At 50.2% G+C, this 17,345-nt stretch overlaps 1 protein-coding gene across 2 annotated transcripts in view; it reads left to right on the top strand.

Annotated features, from left to right (window-relative positions):
• The first annotated feature begins 362 nt into the window (after positions 1-362).
• The window catches only part of LOC144723049 (receptor-type tyrosine-protein phosphatase O-like), a 35,856-nt gene continuing 18,873 nt past the window's right edge, over positions 363-17,345 (top strand). For both annotated transcript variants that reach the window (XM_078601588.1, XM_078601589.1), the window contains exons 1-2: positions 363-1,580; positions 7,637-7,760. In XM_078601588.1, coding sequence (XP_078457714.1) covers positions 1,551-1,580; positions 7,637-7,760 — 154 coding nt within the window. In that variant the 5' untranslated portion in view covers positions 363-1,550. The remainder of the gene's footprint in view (positions 1,581-7,636; positions 7,761-17,345) is intronic.

Below are 17,345 nucleotides of genomic sequence, written 5' to 3'. Positions count from 1 at the left end.
CAATCGTTGCGTTTCGCATGGCATCCGACATCTGAACTCCGGGGTCCCGCCACAAGGTTCAGTTGTCCGATTGGGGGGGGGGGTGCCCAGGCTGGCACAGCAGCCGCGGTGAAACATTATCCGGCTGGGCGCGGTCGTACAGAGCGTGCCCGCTCCGTACTCGGCGAAGATGAATCATAATTGTCGAGCTGGAGTAACGCCCCCCGAGAATGTTCCTATAGGTCAGCAAAGGGGGTGGCGGGGGTGGGGGTGTTGATGTTTGGCTGAGTGGGACGAGATGGGATTGGTTCAACTTTCGTGTTTAGCCCTCCCTAGAAATTCTCTGAACATCGCGTCCCCCAACCACACGAGCCACCCACCACCGACCCACCCTGCCGGCCTCTCTCGTCGCTACCCCCGCCACCGCCACCATCACCCTCCTACCAACGCCATTCCAGAATCCCCAACCCAATCGCACTAACTAACAACCCCACTCACAACCCACTCTTCTATCAGACTATCACTACCGTACTCTCGGGATTATATTATCAGACGCTCCGGAAAGCCAGACGCGCCTCAAACGTGCGTAGGGTGTCAGCATCGGAAGCTCTATTTATACTGGAGGAATCCGATGAGCAATGAAGCTCTTTTCACGGATGCTCAGTAGGGGCACGAGGTCAGAACGGTACAACAACAAACAGTACAGAAACACGATAGGAGTGCAACGTTTAGGAAAGGTAAACAAATCACTTTAAAATAAACAAAAAAAGTACAAAAAAATTAACTTACCATGTAAAGCCTACTGAAATACTAATGTGGTCACACCAAAACATACAACATACACATCTACCGGATTATAAGACCCCCCCCCCCACCCCCGAAGTTCTGTGCGGAGAATATACTAAAGCCTCCTCGAATTCAACCTTATTATTCTAATTCAGCATTTTTATTCCAATTCAGCCTTATTATCCTCGCTGTTCAGCCACCCAAACAAGCCACCCTCCCAGCCAGCCAGCCAGCCCACCACCCACGGAGCTTCAGTCAACCGCCCGTAGTCCCGTTTCAGTAACTCGAGCTGTCACACCAAAACCTTCACTGCTCTGAGCCCCCCCTCAACCCACTCCCTCTCCCCTCAACCCTACCCCTTCAAACCACCATCGACAACCCACACCAACTCTCCCCCCCCCCACCACCACCTCCTCCTCCACGTTCCCATGTTTTGAGCCATTCACACAAATGGCAGCCACAGCAACGGGGGCACGGCGAGTGATGTCGTGACCGCCGCCGTCTCCCGCACGCGGTGCGCTCGGTGCAGCGACGCCACGAGAAGAGCACGGGGCCACTTGTGAAAGAAAGCAGCAGCACCACCTCCCCCCATCACCGCCACCACCACAACAATCACGGAGGAGGCCACGGTGATGTTGATGTCACTGGGACATCATCAGCACCACCACCACCAGCAGCACAAGCAGCAGCACCAGCAGCAGCAGAAGAGAAGTCGGAGAGAGAGAACCACGTTTGCTCCAAACGCCCCCCGGTGAACAACTCGGGGCTTTACTTCGGCAAAAAACATGAACTTGACCAACGTCATCAGTCTGTCGGTGAGATGACGCACACACACACTCACTCACGCTCACACTCACTCGCACACTCACACACTCACACACGCTCACACACACTCACACTCTCACACACACTCTCACGCACACACACACTCACACTCTCACGCACACTCTCACACGCACACACTCTCACTCACACATTCACGCACACACTCACACTCTCACACACACTCTCACGCACACTCACACTCTCACGCACTCTCACACACACTCACGCACACTTTCACACGCACACACTCACACATTCACGCACACTCTCACACACTCTCACACACACTCACACACTCACACACACTCTCACACACACTCGCACACTCACACACACCGACTCTCTCACACTCACACACACTCTCACGCACAGACTCACACATTCACACACACTCACACACACTCTCTCACACTCTCACGCACACTCACGCACTCTCACACACACTCACGCACTCACACACATTCTCACACACACTCACGCACTCTCACACACACTCACGCACTCACACAGAAACACAAAGATTCCCCCCACACCGTATAGCCTCTACAGACTGTTGGGGCAAGTGCTGCAAGCGAGCAGCCCCTGTGAAGGGACACGATGGTGTGCGGAGGCTGAGCCGACCTAGGGGAGGCGCAGGACCGGTTCAGATATATCGTCACACACGCACGTACGAGAACATACAAAGACTCATCACTCGTATAGCCTACATGTCGACTGCTGTTGGGGGAGAGTACTGCTAGTGAACACAACATTAACATGAACGCACGTGTGCACACACGTAAACATCCACACGTCCACGCACAGGAACAAGTCCAACAACCAAAGACAAAGCTCCCCCGTGTAGCCTTAACAGACGGTTGGGGCAAGTGCTGTTAGCGAGTAGCACCTTTGTAGGCCGGTACGGCACACGAGGGGGTGGGTGGCCAGCTCCACGCCCGGCCGCCTTTGTCTCCCCACACAGACCTGTACCACACACTTCACATGTACACACACAGTCCAACAACCAAACACACCCACACCTACACACACACACACAGCCCAACAACCAAACACACCCACACCTATACACACCCACACAGCTCAACAACCAAACACACCCACGCCTACACACACACACAGCTCAACAACCAAACACACCCACACCTACACACACACAGCTCAACAACCAAACACCCCCACACCTACACACACACACAGCTCAACAACCAAACACACCCACCCCTATACACACACTCACACCTATACATACACACACCTATACACACTCACACCTATACACACACCTATACACACACACACCCACACCTACACACACACACAGCTCAACAACCAAACACACCCACACCTACACACACAGCTCAACAACCAAACACACCCACCCTATACACACACTCACACCTATACATACACACACCTATACACACTCACACCTATACACACACACCCACACCTACACACACACACAGCTCAACAACCAAACACACCCACACCTATACACACACACACTCACACCTATACATACACACACCTACACACACACACACCTACACACACAAGCACGCACTTGGGTGACGCGTCAATCGCTTGACGCTGTTGTCGCTAAACGACTTCTCTGTTTAGTGACCGCGAGCTTCGCGCTGTCAAATTTAATTGCCCTTTCGTTGCGTTCTTTGGGTTCAAAATACTGACGCGTGCCTGGGTTAGGCCAACCGAAGTTTGTTGTTCATTTTTTTTTCTTGCGTCGATGGCTAATTGTGACCGATAATAAACACACGCGCGTTGAAGGCGCGTGTGTTTATTTAAGTCGTGCGGTGCGCGGAATACAGGCACCGATGAAGCATGCGTCCGTCCGGTTTTGGATGGGTTATTATTGGAGGCAAGTCAAACGCTGGCAACTTTTGTTTCCAAATAAGCGCACGCGGGTTGTCCAGATCGATAGATGGACTGATGCTGAGATCAACACTGGCACGTCGTTTCGTTAAGCGGTACGTTAGTGGCGTTCGTCGTCATTCACTCTGAATCACGTCACTGGTTTCCGTAGGCCACGTGGGGATCTGAGTTTAACAAGAACACCGACATTTAAATGACGCACATGTGCACGTGAAATGCAAAGATCTCCACGCAGAGCCTTGAGCAGATTGGAGGGGCAAGTGATGTTAGCGAGCACCTATGAAGCCCGGAATAGCACGCGACGGGGTGGGTGGCTAGGACCCACGCCCGGCCGCCTTTGTCTCCCTAGCGGCGATGTTTACACACCACACCAGTTAGTCATATGAGGCTGAGTCGATCTCGGGGAGGCCCAGACACACACATACACAAAAATACACACGTACCACACAAAAACGCGTACGCACACAGTCTAACAACCAACAAACGCTATTTAAATGTGACCAAAAAAACTTACATCAATCATTCCATGAGAATAGATTTCCCCCCTTTTTTCCGGCAACAAAACAGGTGTTAAGATGTCAAAACACCAAACTGAAACCTTTAACAAGGAATCATGTCTGCATTAACCACAATGCTTGTGGTCAGAATGCAATCAAAAGACATACGTCAGAGCATATTTTGGTACCGGCAAAGGAGGTCCCATGATCTATCAATCATTCCAATGCGTGGCACCTGAACTTGAACCACCGCATCGACAGATCGACTGTTGACGTCGTCGCGCTCAACGTCACCGGGGCAATGAGTGACTAGTATTAATCCGGCGGTGGCCGTAAGATAAAACGATCTCATTCTAAGCCAGACAAGCCCGAAAAATTTGACGGGGTCGGCTGCCCGTATTTGATTTCTCCGCGTGCTTCCATTCCGTGCCTTTCCTCTGGCCACGTCTTCGTTCCACCGCATCCCGCCACCCATCTCGCATCCTCGGTCTTGCTCCGACTCCTTGCCTCCCAGCTCCGGGTAGCATCTGTTGCAACTAGCTGACACCCCCCCCCCTCCCCCCCATACTGGACATGTGTGAAAGAGAGCTTCAGAGCTCATCGGATTCCTGCTGCAGTCTAAATAAAGATTCTGATCTCCCATAGCCAGTCATCCTATTGCGTCTCCCATCGCCCTTCTAAGTGCAGAAGACAGGGGGAGGGGGGGGGTCTTCTATGGTCCGTAGTGGTGCCCGTCTATAAATATTCCCGATGACCGCGACGATGTTTAAAATGGGTTGGCCTGGCTGGGCGGCTCTGCTTACTGGAGCTCTGACGGTGGGTGTCGCAATAACAACAACAAATTAAAGTGAGGAGGCCGCGTGGCATGATAAGGGGGCCTCACGTGCCACTTAGGAAGACACTTGAGCCACCATCGCTGAGATTTATGGGTTCAATCCCAGGTTCCAGCCGCCCGTGGTGGTCAAAGCATGTTTTCTAGTGCGTCTGCATGAAACAGAAAAAAAAGAACCGTCATGTTACATTACATTCGTTGCATAATTTCAGAATTGTCTAGCTCCGTGGATTACATATTTTGGCTTGATTGCTATGCGATGAATAATTTTAGCAGAACGCGTTCAAATGTGGACCACCTCGCAAATGTAACATAATTGCATTATTATTATGGTGGAACGGTGGGCGCAGTGGTTAGGGATGAAATGTGGTCAAGCAACTCCCACGATTGAAACGGCCTCAGGAGCCCTTCATCCAGCAGTGGATTGAGATAGGTCTGCAGAGTTCGTTTTAGTGCGTGTATACACACACACGTATAATTTGCGCAAATGTGGCAATTTCCTGATGATGCTGGTTGTAACATATACAGTATCAGCGAAACGTTGAAGCCATTTGTTAAACGTTGTGAGGTCGCTCTCTAACAACACTCCGGTGTGGGGCTGCTGAAGCAGTAATACGTTGGCCACGATTGTTCATCACGTGACAACTTTATCAATTGGCTGTGTCGGGTGGGGGAGGGTTTACGACACACATTTATGAGCCCTAAAAAAATCCGTTATGAAACACATACAATACTTCTGAGTATGTCTTGACACGTAATACATATTTACAGAGTTTGTATTAATATGCACGGATACAAATACAGTAATATACACAGTATATACTGTAAATGCATGTGTCTGTGCATGCAACCATGAATGACAAAGATCCCCCGTACAGCCTTAAGACTGTTCGGACAAGTGCTGTTAGCGAGCATCTCTGAAAGCCGGCTCGGCACACGAGGGGGTGGGTGGCTAGCACCGCGCCCGTCCGCCTTTGTCTTCCGAGTGGCGATGTTTACACACCGCTACACCAGGCACTCATTTGAGGCTGAGTCGACCTAGGGGAGGCCCAGGACCGGTTCAGATAATCGTCACTGAGGTATTGACCGTTGATGGAGAAACAAACTCGGGGAGGCCGGGTTCGTAGCGCGACGCGCTCGCCGCTAACACCGCCGCTCCGCGAACACGATGCGACGAAACGCACGTATCACCCGTACGGTAAATGCAGGACGCGTACGAATGATGTTTTGTTCACGGCGAGGTGCGGAGGTCCCGACTGAGACAACCGTCTCCTTCGTAAGGGAGACCTGCCGCCTTCTCAGGAGGGTTGCTCCGCTGGCAAGCTCGACACGAGGCCGCTAACGATCGCCAAACGCTCGGTGACTTCGGGCTCGAGAGGATGAATCCACCTGCACCCGATACCACCTGGGACTGGGCGAGCTGGGGGGGAGTTCGCAGCTTCTGCGACCCGAATCTAGGAGCCGCCGCCACCACTGCTGCTCACTGCGGTGTCGAGATCGATATAAAAAATCGCCCTCACCATCTTCAAGATTTTAAAGATCCTCCGTGGACTTGCCGCTGCCTACCACTATCCCCCTCATCTCACTCTACTCCCCTCCACGCAGTCTCCTGCCTCTTATCTCACTCTTCTCCCCTCCACGCACTCTCCTACCTCTCCCCTCTCACCTCACTCTACTCCCCTCCACGCATTCTCCTGCCTCTCCCCTCTCATCTCACTCTACTCCCCTCCACGCACTCTCCTACCTCTCCCCTCTCACCTCACTCTACTCCCCTCCACGCGCTCTCCTGCCTCTCCCCTCTCATCTCACTCTACTCCCCTCCACGCACGCTCCTACCTCTCCCCTCTCACCTCACTCTACTCCCCTCCACGCGCCCTCCTACCTATCCACTTTCATCTCACTCTACTCCCCTCCACGCACTCTCCCACCTCTCCCCTCTCACCTCACTCTACTCCCCTCCACGCGCTCTCCCACCTCTCATCTCACTCTACTCCCCTCCACGCAGTCTCCTGCCTCTTATCTCACTCTACTACCCTCCACGCACTTTCCTACCTCTCATCTCACTCTTCTCCCCTCCACGCACTCTCCTACCTCTCCCCTCTCACCTCATTCTACTCCCCTCCACGCGCTCTCCTACCTATCCACTTTCATCTCACTCTACTCCCCTCCACGCACTCTCCCACCTCTCCCCTCTCACCTCACTCTACTCCCCTCCACGCGCTCTCCCACCTCTCACCTCACTCTACTCCCCTCCACGCGCTCTCCCACCTCTCATCTCACTCTACTCCCTTCCACGCACTCTCCCACCTCTCATCTCATTCTATTCCCCTTCCACGCGCACTCCTATATTTTCCTCTCATCCCGCTCTTACTCTCCGCTCAAACAACCGAGGCTTTCCGTCAGACCCCCGCGTCGACCTTCGTTCAGCGGGAGGTCGCTTATCCTCCTCCGCCGGAATTTCCCTTCCGCCCGGCCACCCTCGCCGTTGACTTCCTGCCCCTGCTCAAGTCCGAGTTCACGACCCTCCTTCTTTTCCTCTGCCCGCCATCTGCAAACTAAATGTCACCACGTGTTTCTTCGGTTCGGCGGTCTCGCGCTTAGACATCGCGATATGAATCCAAATCGGTTTGCTCGTATTCAGTCCAGGGAGCGGTGGTACAGTGGATAGCGCGCGATACTAAAAACCCGGCCACCCGAGTTTAATTCCGGGGCCATGGCCAGCATCAGTGGCGAGTGACACCTGAACCGGTCCTGGGCCCCCGCCTTCACCAACCCACCGTGACCCAGTGCGATGAATCGTCCCCGCGTGCCTGTGCGTGTCTCTCAGGACGATGTAGCGAGCGCCGACGGAGAGAGCGGATCGCTGGTAGGACTGGGCTCATCCGGATGGGTACGCGTCAACAGCGGGGGGCAAAGCCCCCCTTCACTCCTTCTGGCCGTGCAGAGCCCAGGTGAGCCGTCATCATCATCATCATCACGATCCATGAGCAGATACCCCGTAAGGTGTCCACTGCACGTTTCGTCGTTTGTTTCCGCTTTCCTCGAATGTATTTTGCCAACATGCTCCAGTAGTGGCCACATCGTTCTGGCACCAATCACTTACCACGTCGCGCTGAGCCTGGTTAGCTCACGGCTTGAAAGATTGCCGAGCTGTGCCAGGTCTCGTTTGATTGGCCTCCGGGGTGGCCACGAGATGGCAGCAAGGCAATGGATTCTTGAATTCATTGTTGTGAACCTTTGAGTTGATACCTCCTCGTACGTGTGTGTGTGTTTTTTTTTCCCCTCCGGGTACTCCGGTGTCATTCCACACGAAACCAAAATGCGCAGTGTACAGAGCAGCGCGGTTCGCCATGGGCCCTGGTGCAAGGAATTAAATGAGCCTGCTCCCCACACTCTCTGTCCAATTTACCCCAGCTTTGAAGCCGGTGCCTGGGCCTCTCTGTACCGTGGGCCCTGGGGGCAGTTGCACCGCCTACACACTCAATATAGCTACGCCACTGCAAACACTCATCAATGGAATTGGGCAGTGATTGATGAATCTCGATGGATCTCGAGTGAAATTCCATGAATCTAAAGACCACATTCATTCGATCATTCGCATCCTTTATTTGTAATCGGGTTAGGGCCCATTGAAACTAAACATTCCTATTCAAGAGAAACCCGAGGGTTAAACAAGTGCAGCCATATATTATAAAATAAAAGCAGAAAGAAAAGAGACTTCAGAGTAACAGGAAACGGAGGCACACACAAAAAAATCACATGACTCAAATTTCCACGATTAAATAGGAATATCCATACTTGGCGTAAGTGTTTCTTAAAAATATTTTTTACAACACTTAGATTCAGACCATCCAAGTAATTAACGCGGTAGACTTTAAATGGATGAAGAGCGCAGTTCGAAAACAATATATAACTAACTGCCGTAAAAAAACAAGTCGAATCATGCGCGCATTTAGAACTCTTTGTCAACCCACCGCCTGATTGAAGGCCACCCGCACACGTTGTGAACAATGGGGGTTGTTGGACCGTACCTCACCGTGGGGCCTCAGTGCCGATTGGTGAAGGACGGTTGTGTACCCAGGACTCGTTCAGATGTATCGCTCTCCAATGGTGTGAGCCGCGGCTGGGAATCGAACTCAGGTCGCCGGGTTCGTAGCGCAGTGTGCTGCTAACCTAGATTTGAAGTTTTCGTAACTGCAAGGATTCATACTCTTAGGTTTTTTCGGTAAAGTCACGTAGGACATTTTTATTTTTTTATTTTATTTCTATTATTTCTTCTATTATTTTTTATTATTTTTACCTACGTGACTTTACTGAAAAAACCTAAGACTATGCTGCTAACCTCTCCACCAAATCACGCGTACGTACACGCACGAACGTCATCAGAGGTGAGAGCCCATTAAGGCTCTTATGTACGTTAAACTTATTTCGCCACCGTTCGTAGCCAACTGTGCTCAATCGGAGGCACAAAAGTCTCTCTTTGAAGGGCAACATGAGGTTCGCGCAAGGCATGCGCGGGTACAAAAACAGTATCAAGGTGAAGAATATGAGCGCTGCAATTACAAACATCGACAAAGATGAGATGCAAAACAAACTCAAGAAAATAATTGAAAATAGTTCGTATGAGGACGACCTGGGTACAGCATTGCTTCTATACGTTCGTGCATATCTACTTGTGTCTAGAATAGCGGCTCGGGTGTATGGAAACTCTGACATGTCTGTTATATAAAGACAAAGATCCACTCTTAATTCTATTAAGGATAATACATCGAGCACCCATTAAGAACAGCAAAGCTGACAAGGGAGTGGTGTGGCCAGCACCACGGCCAGCCACAGGAATCACCAGATTTCGTAGTGAATTGTGCTAACCATTGCGCCACTACTCCCCCCGCCCTCCACACACACAGTGTGCACGCATACACTCAAGCAGTTGCTGCAGTGTGTAGCTATGCCACAGAGGAATGTTCATCTTGACCTCTGCAGGAAATTATAATGAAATTGCTAACATTTGGCCGCTTTAAATAGCAATGTCTAGCGGCTGTGCGTGAGTGGTGGCGGGCAGTTGTGGGAACGTATACATGAAAGCTGGACCGCATATTTGTCAAAATATACACCTCAATGGGCCACTTCACCAGGGCGGGTGGCAGGGCGGGTAGGAGGGCGGGCAGCAGGACATGCAGCAGGGTAGTGCAGTGCCTCGCCACAAGATGCTCCTGGGTTCAATTCCCGACTCGAGCGCTTATCTGCCTGGAGTTTGTATGTTCTCCTCCTGTTCAGCTTGGGGTTTTGTTTTCCTTCTTCTGGATTCTTCACGGACCTCCCATAGCGAGAAAGAAAACTAACATTTCATCTATGCTGATGATATATCTGCCGGTGATATTGCTGCTGCTGATGATGATGGTGGTGATAATGATAATATGTTAATGCTATTTAACAAGTCGTGATGATGATTACCTTTAATATATTATGTTGAAGCTGGGAATGTCATTCATAAGGTATTATGGTATTTATTGCATGTAATGCAATGAAGATGATGGTGATAACATTTCAAAGACGACGATAATGATTTATGATGATGACAAGTAGACCCGATTTAATATTTAATTCAAACTTCTATTCCAACAATCGGAATGCTTAATCCCCAACCACCGTCTGAGCGTTATTCCCACCACGCTGTGCAATTAATCCACAATTTGTGGTTGGTTTATCTTCAAAATGCGATCGCATCTCACGATGATGCACAGAAACAAAGTGGGCATATTTATTTTGTAGAGAGAGTGAGAGGCAGTCAGTGATGGGCAGACGGAGAATAAAAAAAGGTCTTGAGCCCGCAATTGAATATGGGCAGGGAGTCGACGATGGCTGGGGGAAGGCACGAACATGAGCAAAAACAACTATTCAGGAAAAACAAACACCAATTCTGATCGTTCAGGCACGGCTGGCTTTACTTAAAGGCTGCCGCAGTATTGTGTGCAATCCCAGCATTCACGTTGCTCCCCCCCCCCATTCAACTATTTCAGGGCATTGACCTCGGCAGACATGCCAGGATTTCCCCAGGAGCCGTAAATTCTGCAAGAAAGTGGCTGTGCAGATGACTGACAAAAAATTTCAAATAAATACAAATTTATGAAATTGCCGTTTGCTTTCGGTGACTCCGAAGCGATGCATAATATATACCTGATAAGTACATTATGTCATTGCGTGATTTATTTCTTATGCCGAGTGTAAAATGGGATCACTGATATTTGTTAACCAACTGATCTGTTTCAAGTCTGTTCGGGGTTTAGAGTCGGGGGGAGAGAGACGATAGTTTAGAGTTGGGGAGTGTCGATTGAGCAATGTCCATTCTTTAGTTCGCGATACGTTCGTCTGTGTGCAGCAACACTTACTTGTCTATGTTGTATCCAATGTATCCATGTGGCATCTGCAGTCACTAGTGGCCACTACGTTGATCACAACGCGAAAAGGTTCATGAATATACGGTTACCTGTTTCTCCATCGAATCGCAGCCCCGATTCGTGACCATTCATCGAATCGCCAGAGAGGTTGGACTGATCGTTACACCGTTAATTTGGAGTCAAATGAAACTAATGATGGGCTTTTCGATTTAAAGCGTTCGTGACTGCAGGGATTCATCTTCTTGGTTCTTTCGGTAAAATCACGTAGAAGGTAAATAATAAAATAATAAAAATAAAACATAATTAAATAAATTTATTTTATTATTTCCCTTCTACGTGACTTTACCGAAAGAACCAAGAAGATAATGATGGGCTGCCAATTTCAACTGTTGTATGCAGCTCTGGTGAACGTGTAAACGCGGAACCTCTGAGATTAATGAGTCCCCATAAATAGTCCAGGTGCGGTTATTCTCGGTCTTTTTTTCCTGGCACGATGAAACGCCGAAATACACCCAGACAGACTTTAGGCGACCACCGGTGGAACCACCCCAACTTTCTTCACTCCTTTTTTTGTTTTTTTCGCCGTTGTGGCGGGTTTTGTTTTTAAACCCCGGACAGGGTTTTCCCGTGACCGAGCGGAGCAAATTGGCCGTGATCTCCGGCGGCACTTATCACGAGACGCTAACGGGAAGAGGTGCCCCGTGTAAACACTGCGGTCTGTCACGAGCGGCTCGACACAAATGTAGAGCCATCTTATAAATAGATTTGCATCTGCCTTGCTCGTGAGGCCAGCGTTGGCTCCGGCTCACGCCCGCCGTTCTCCTGCCCCCCTCCCCTCGTCTCTATATCTCGTCCACTGCTCTCACTCCCAAGCTTCCCAGCCGCCAACACACACCGACACACTCACCTAGCCACCCACCAACTCACACATGAACGCAGCCACCCACCAACTCACGCACTCACCCTGCCATCATCCATCCACCGAACCACCCATCCAAGAACCCAACCGTTTCGCCACACATCCAAAAACCCACCCATCTTAGCACACACCCAACTACTCACTCATCTAACCACCCAACAACCCACACAGCCACAACCCCACTTAGCCACCCACCCACCAAACTAACCATCGACCCACTCAATTATCCACCCATTCATCCACCAAACCAACCACCCAACAACCCACACAGCCACAAACCCACTTAGCCACCCACCCAACTAACCATCGACCCACTCAACTATCCATCCACCCACGTGCCCCCCCCACACCCAACCCACCCGCACGCAGTCACGCCCAGCCACCAAAATAGCCTGAACGTAAGCAGGTCACTGTGTGCGTTCGGAGGCCCGTGTTTACCCTCGTTATGCTGATTATGGGAGCCCGCTTGGAAAGCCCAAGAACCATTGAACAAAAAAAGGGGGGGGGGGGGAGTGTGTTGCATAGCTAAAGCCATGTGGCTTAGCGTGCGTGGCCATTCCCAGCGTGTTATTCTCTCCGTGTGAATTATATAGCAGCCAATCGGCATTCGTTGTCCCATTTAGAGCGTTGCCTGCTTGGTTTTCATGCTGGCTTTCGAGCTCGCTGTTTAAAGGCAGCGAACGCGTACCCTTAATTTGGCACGATCGCTTCCTTTTCCCATGGGTGTACCCAGCGGTTTATCTCTGGGTCGCTGTCTCAACTCTTACTTGCTGGGCGCCATGGTCGCAATATGTTACGTCCCTCGCCTGGTATACAGTGATGGTCGTGGGTTCGATCCCGACCCTGACGCCTGCTGTATATTTGGAGTTTTCGTGTCTCTCTCCCCGTGATCGCGTGGATTTTTCTCCGGGTCCTCCGGTTTTTCCGCCCACATTTAGAAACGTGTGTTTAGAGTATTTGTCTGCTATCAATTTCCACGTGATAATCCACTTCATTGAGCAATAATTTGTAGGCTCAGTGCGCCTTATCTGATGAAATAAAAAAACATAGTGTAGTTTTTAGTTCAGTTTAACCCGGCCACGTGGCTCGGCTCAGCGCTCGAGTTGAGCGAGTGGCTCGCATTCGGAAGCTTGCGAATTACAATCCTGGCTGGGGGTTGACTCAGCCCATCATCCCTCAGAGGTCGATAAAACGAGTATCACTTTGCGGGGAAGTCAACGGTGGTTATCCTATGGATAGACTCGTCCTCGCCATTAGGAACGTGGAATCTTCCATCACTGGCTCAAGGTTGCAAGCAGTAGATGAGCATCGTCTCAATTCTCATTTGACGTATACGTTTAATATCCAAGTGCTTTTTGGGACAGCGAAACGCATGATGATGATAATCATAAGCAACTCAACAATGTGCCTAACGAAGAGAGTTGCTCAATGCAAGCCTCGCTTACGCGTGCACTCGTTTCACCCGCCACGGTTATGAATGTTCGCGGCAGTGCAGTGACAACGAGCTGTAAATTATTATCGCGTTATTGATCGACGCCGGGAATACGCAGCCCCCGCCTGCCCTTTGAGCTGAGCGCCGCAGAGTGGAGGTCCCTCACTCCCTTTGCACAACTCCGATCAAGGGACAATCGCCAGGTCACAGGCGACAATTTGACTCGGCCCGTCGGGCACCACGCGGGGGAGCGGTGGCGCAGCGGTTAGCGGACTGAGATTTGAAACCGCTTGTCACGCCGAGTTCTCGATTCCCGGTCACGTCAGTGGTGTGTGATAACTGAGCTCGGTCAGGGACTCCCCCCATTTAGCAACCTGCACTTAACCGGCGTGGTGAAGTATGGTCAAACACCCCCCCCCTTCTCCGCGACATGACCGGCACAGCATGAGATGGCCTTCATTGAGCAATGGATAGCAAAGGGTTGTAAAAGAACGATGGAACACCGCGTGCGATTCTTCACCCAAGCAAATCGATTAATTATTGTGATTCGTGGGTCTGCTTTGATATAGGAGTCGCTGTATAAAGCTCATACCACACGCTCGTTGTTTCAACCACAGGCCTCCCCCCTTACAAAAAAAACTTTAGTCTCAATGAGACTTCATTATTTGGTGGTACTGCGTCCGTAGGTAGTGCACAAGCACAAAGAACACAACAGGCTCAACACATTCATCGATAATACGGTGATCTTAAAAAAAAAAGATAAAGTGTGTAATAGGGCAACGTTTCGGGCAGTGGAACTTCTTTACTAGGCCTCAGCAAGGTAAGGTAATTTACCCGTTTTACCGGGTCAAAGGATAAAGGGTAAAGATGTCGACATGCCGAGAGGTAAGGTAAAGGGTCGGGTAAAGGTAACGTGGAAGAATTACCCGGGAGGGTTAAGGTAGCGCGAAGTATTACCCGGTAAATACCTTGTTTACCGCTCGCTAAAAGCTCCGTGGCGCAGTCCGTGGCCTCCATTTAAAATAGGAATCATCGAGATTATTCTATATGAATAAAGCGCTCTACCTAGCATTTACCTGTTACAAACCTTCTTCATGTGTAGTACCCCAGTAATTACCCTGTAATCGGGTAATTTGTATGGGGTAAGGGTAAAAGGTATGGTAAAGGTAGGCTCGTTGTTTTGACCTTTTACCTTTTACCTTACCTTGCTAAAGGGTAAAAGGTAAGGGTAGAGTGATTTTGATTTAAAGCTTTCATGACTGCAGGGATTCATATTCTTGGTTCTTTCGGTAAAGTCAGGTATTTTTTATTATTTTATTATTTCCCTTCTACGTGACTTTACTGAAAGAACCAAGAATATGGTAGAGTGATTGTATAGTGGTAAGGTAAAGGTAGTCTCGTTGTTTTTACCTTTTACCTTACCTTGCCGAGGCCTAGCGGTGACCGGGATTCGAACTCTCAAGCTCGTAGCGGCACGTCACCCCGGGGGGGGGGGTATCGCTCGCTCCTGGGAGGGTGGCGATGCTCTCCCCCCCCCCCTTTTGCTCTCTATCACCGTCACCGCACGGGGGGTTCCGGTGTTAAGATGCCTATGGGACAGCCAAATTCACACCCCCCCCTTTCCCCACCAGCACCCCAAAATAGGGCCTCGCCGAAAGCATCGCTCACGTAAATAGTAGCGCGGGAGGATTTTGATATCTCACGTCGGCTCCAACTGGAGGTTCAAAAAGTTGTCCGCGCTTTCGGCTCCGCGCGAAGGCGATTCCGACGACGAGGAACCGCACCGCGGTCATGAGGCCGCGGTGCCGTTGGGAACGCGGGGTCATCGCGGCGACCCGCGTGTCACGCAGACGGACGGCGAGAGCCGATGGGATATGAAGCTTTCGAGCTTTCTTGGAAGGGGTGGGGAGGGGGGGAACGGGGGGAACCCCACATACTAAATCTAAACTTTTTTTTTACCAGGTAAGACTCACTAAGCTTTTACAAAGGCGACTTGACCACAAATGATCACTCAACGAAGTGGCTTATCAGGTGGAAATGTATAGCAGCCAAATACTCTAAACGCGTGATGCTGATTCTAAATGTGGAGGAAAAAACGGAGGACCCGGAGAAAAATCCACGCGACCACGGGGAGAGAGAGAGAGAGACACACAAACTCCAAATAGACAGCAGCAGGCGTCAGGGTGGGGATCGAACCCACGACCTCCTGCATACCAGGCGAGGGAGTTAACATCTCGACATCGGCGTCCGTTCTCAGTGCGTGGGTGCTTGTGAGGTGTGGATAGGCGTCGCTCGGCACGGCCACGCGTTCACGTTCACACGCTCGGCGGGCGGTTTCACCACTCTGGACACTATTCGTTACTTGACGCCTCGTCTAATGCAAAAGATGAAATGTGTTTTTAGCTTTAGCTGGCCTAACCGGGCGGGGTGGTAGAAGAGGGTCCGCTACCCGGACAGGTAATTGGGGTGGCACACAGAGTTCAGCTGCCAAGGGAGAGACCTTGAAGCCAGTTGGTGGGAGACTGTTAAGAGTAGACCTTGAAGGACAGGTGCCAAACTTACGACAGTTACAGGATCAAGCGCAGGGAAGGGATGGCGAGGTTCGGTGGCAATAAGGGAATTGGCAATGATGACTTATTGACCTTGACCTTAATCCATTGTTGTATGGAGGCTCTCGCACGCCACGTTAATATTGGAGGTTGGTTCACCGTACTTTAACCACGCTGGTCTTGGCGGGTTGGTAGAAGTTGGATGGGGGAGGGAAACGCAATACCGGTGCATAGATCACGCGACCTTAACTGGATGCGGTGCTCGATTTCACCCGGTTCTGCCTTGGTTGGCGGCCCAGGAAAAACATATTTTGTACCAGCACATCACAAACCGCTGGCTCTGGCTCTGGCTACTAATAGTCACGTAGCACCGACTCCAGTCTGCCAACGACATGGAAAACATCCAGTGAAAATGTAAACCCTACCTGGATGGTTTCTAAACTAAACTATACTCAACTATTTTTATTTTACCGGAGGCCCACTGAGCTATACAGCTGTTTTCCTGAAAGGACCAGGCTTTTTAAGTGGACATTTAAAGCAGCCAAATACTCTACATGCATGTTTCCAAATGTGTAGGGGGAAAAAACTGAGGACCCGGAGAAAAATCCACACGACCACGAAAAGACATGCAAACTCCAAATATTCAGGCATCAGGGTTGGGATCGAACCCACGACCTCCTGTATACTAGGTGAGGTAGTTAACGTCTCGCCATCGTGGCACCATGCGATTCACTTGGTGAATGTTTGCCGAACATACTAATATAATGAGCCAAGAATGTCTGTGTATAGCGCACGTGACGTCACTCCACGTCGACCAGCCCCTCTCATTAATAATCATGAACAGGTGGGGTCCTCCACATGAGCCCCCCCGCCATTAATAACCATGAGCGGGTGGATTGTTACACTCATGCAGGTCGAGCGGAAATACAATTTTTTTCCGCAAATTCGCCTTAAGTTTGACGTTTCTTTATTGAAAGTGATTTAAATAAATAATTGTATGCAGCAACAATGTCCATTTAGTGTCTTTATATATTTTTTCAGCACTTGAAATAAAAGGTAAGTCTAATTTATGCTTCTAACTTATCATAAAAGAGACATTTCTCTGTGATTTTCCATATATTGTATAAAAATCCAATTTATTTCAACCCTAGCGACCGAAAGCAGAAGAGAATAAAGTATCAGAGCAGTGAATTTTAACAAATTGAAGGTCAGTTATATACAGTGCTACAGTAACATGA

Source organism: Lampetra planeri, chromosome 16 (genome assembly GCF_965212315.1).
Source record: "Lampetra planeri chromosome 16, kcLamPlan1.2.h2, whole genome shotgun sequence".
NCBI lineage: Eukaryota > Metazoa > Chordata > Hyperoartia > Petromyzontiformes > Petromyzontidae > Lampetra > Lampetra planeri.
This window is presented reverse-complemented; position numbering and strand designations above follow the sequence as displayed.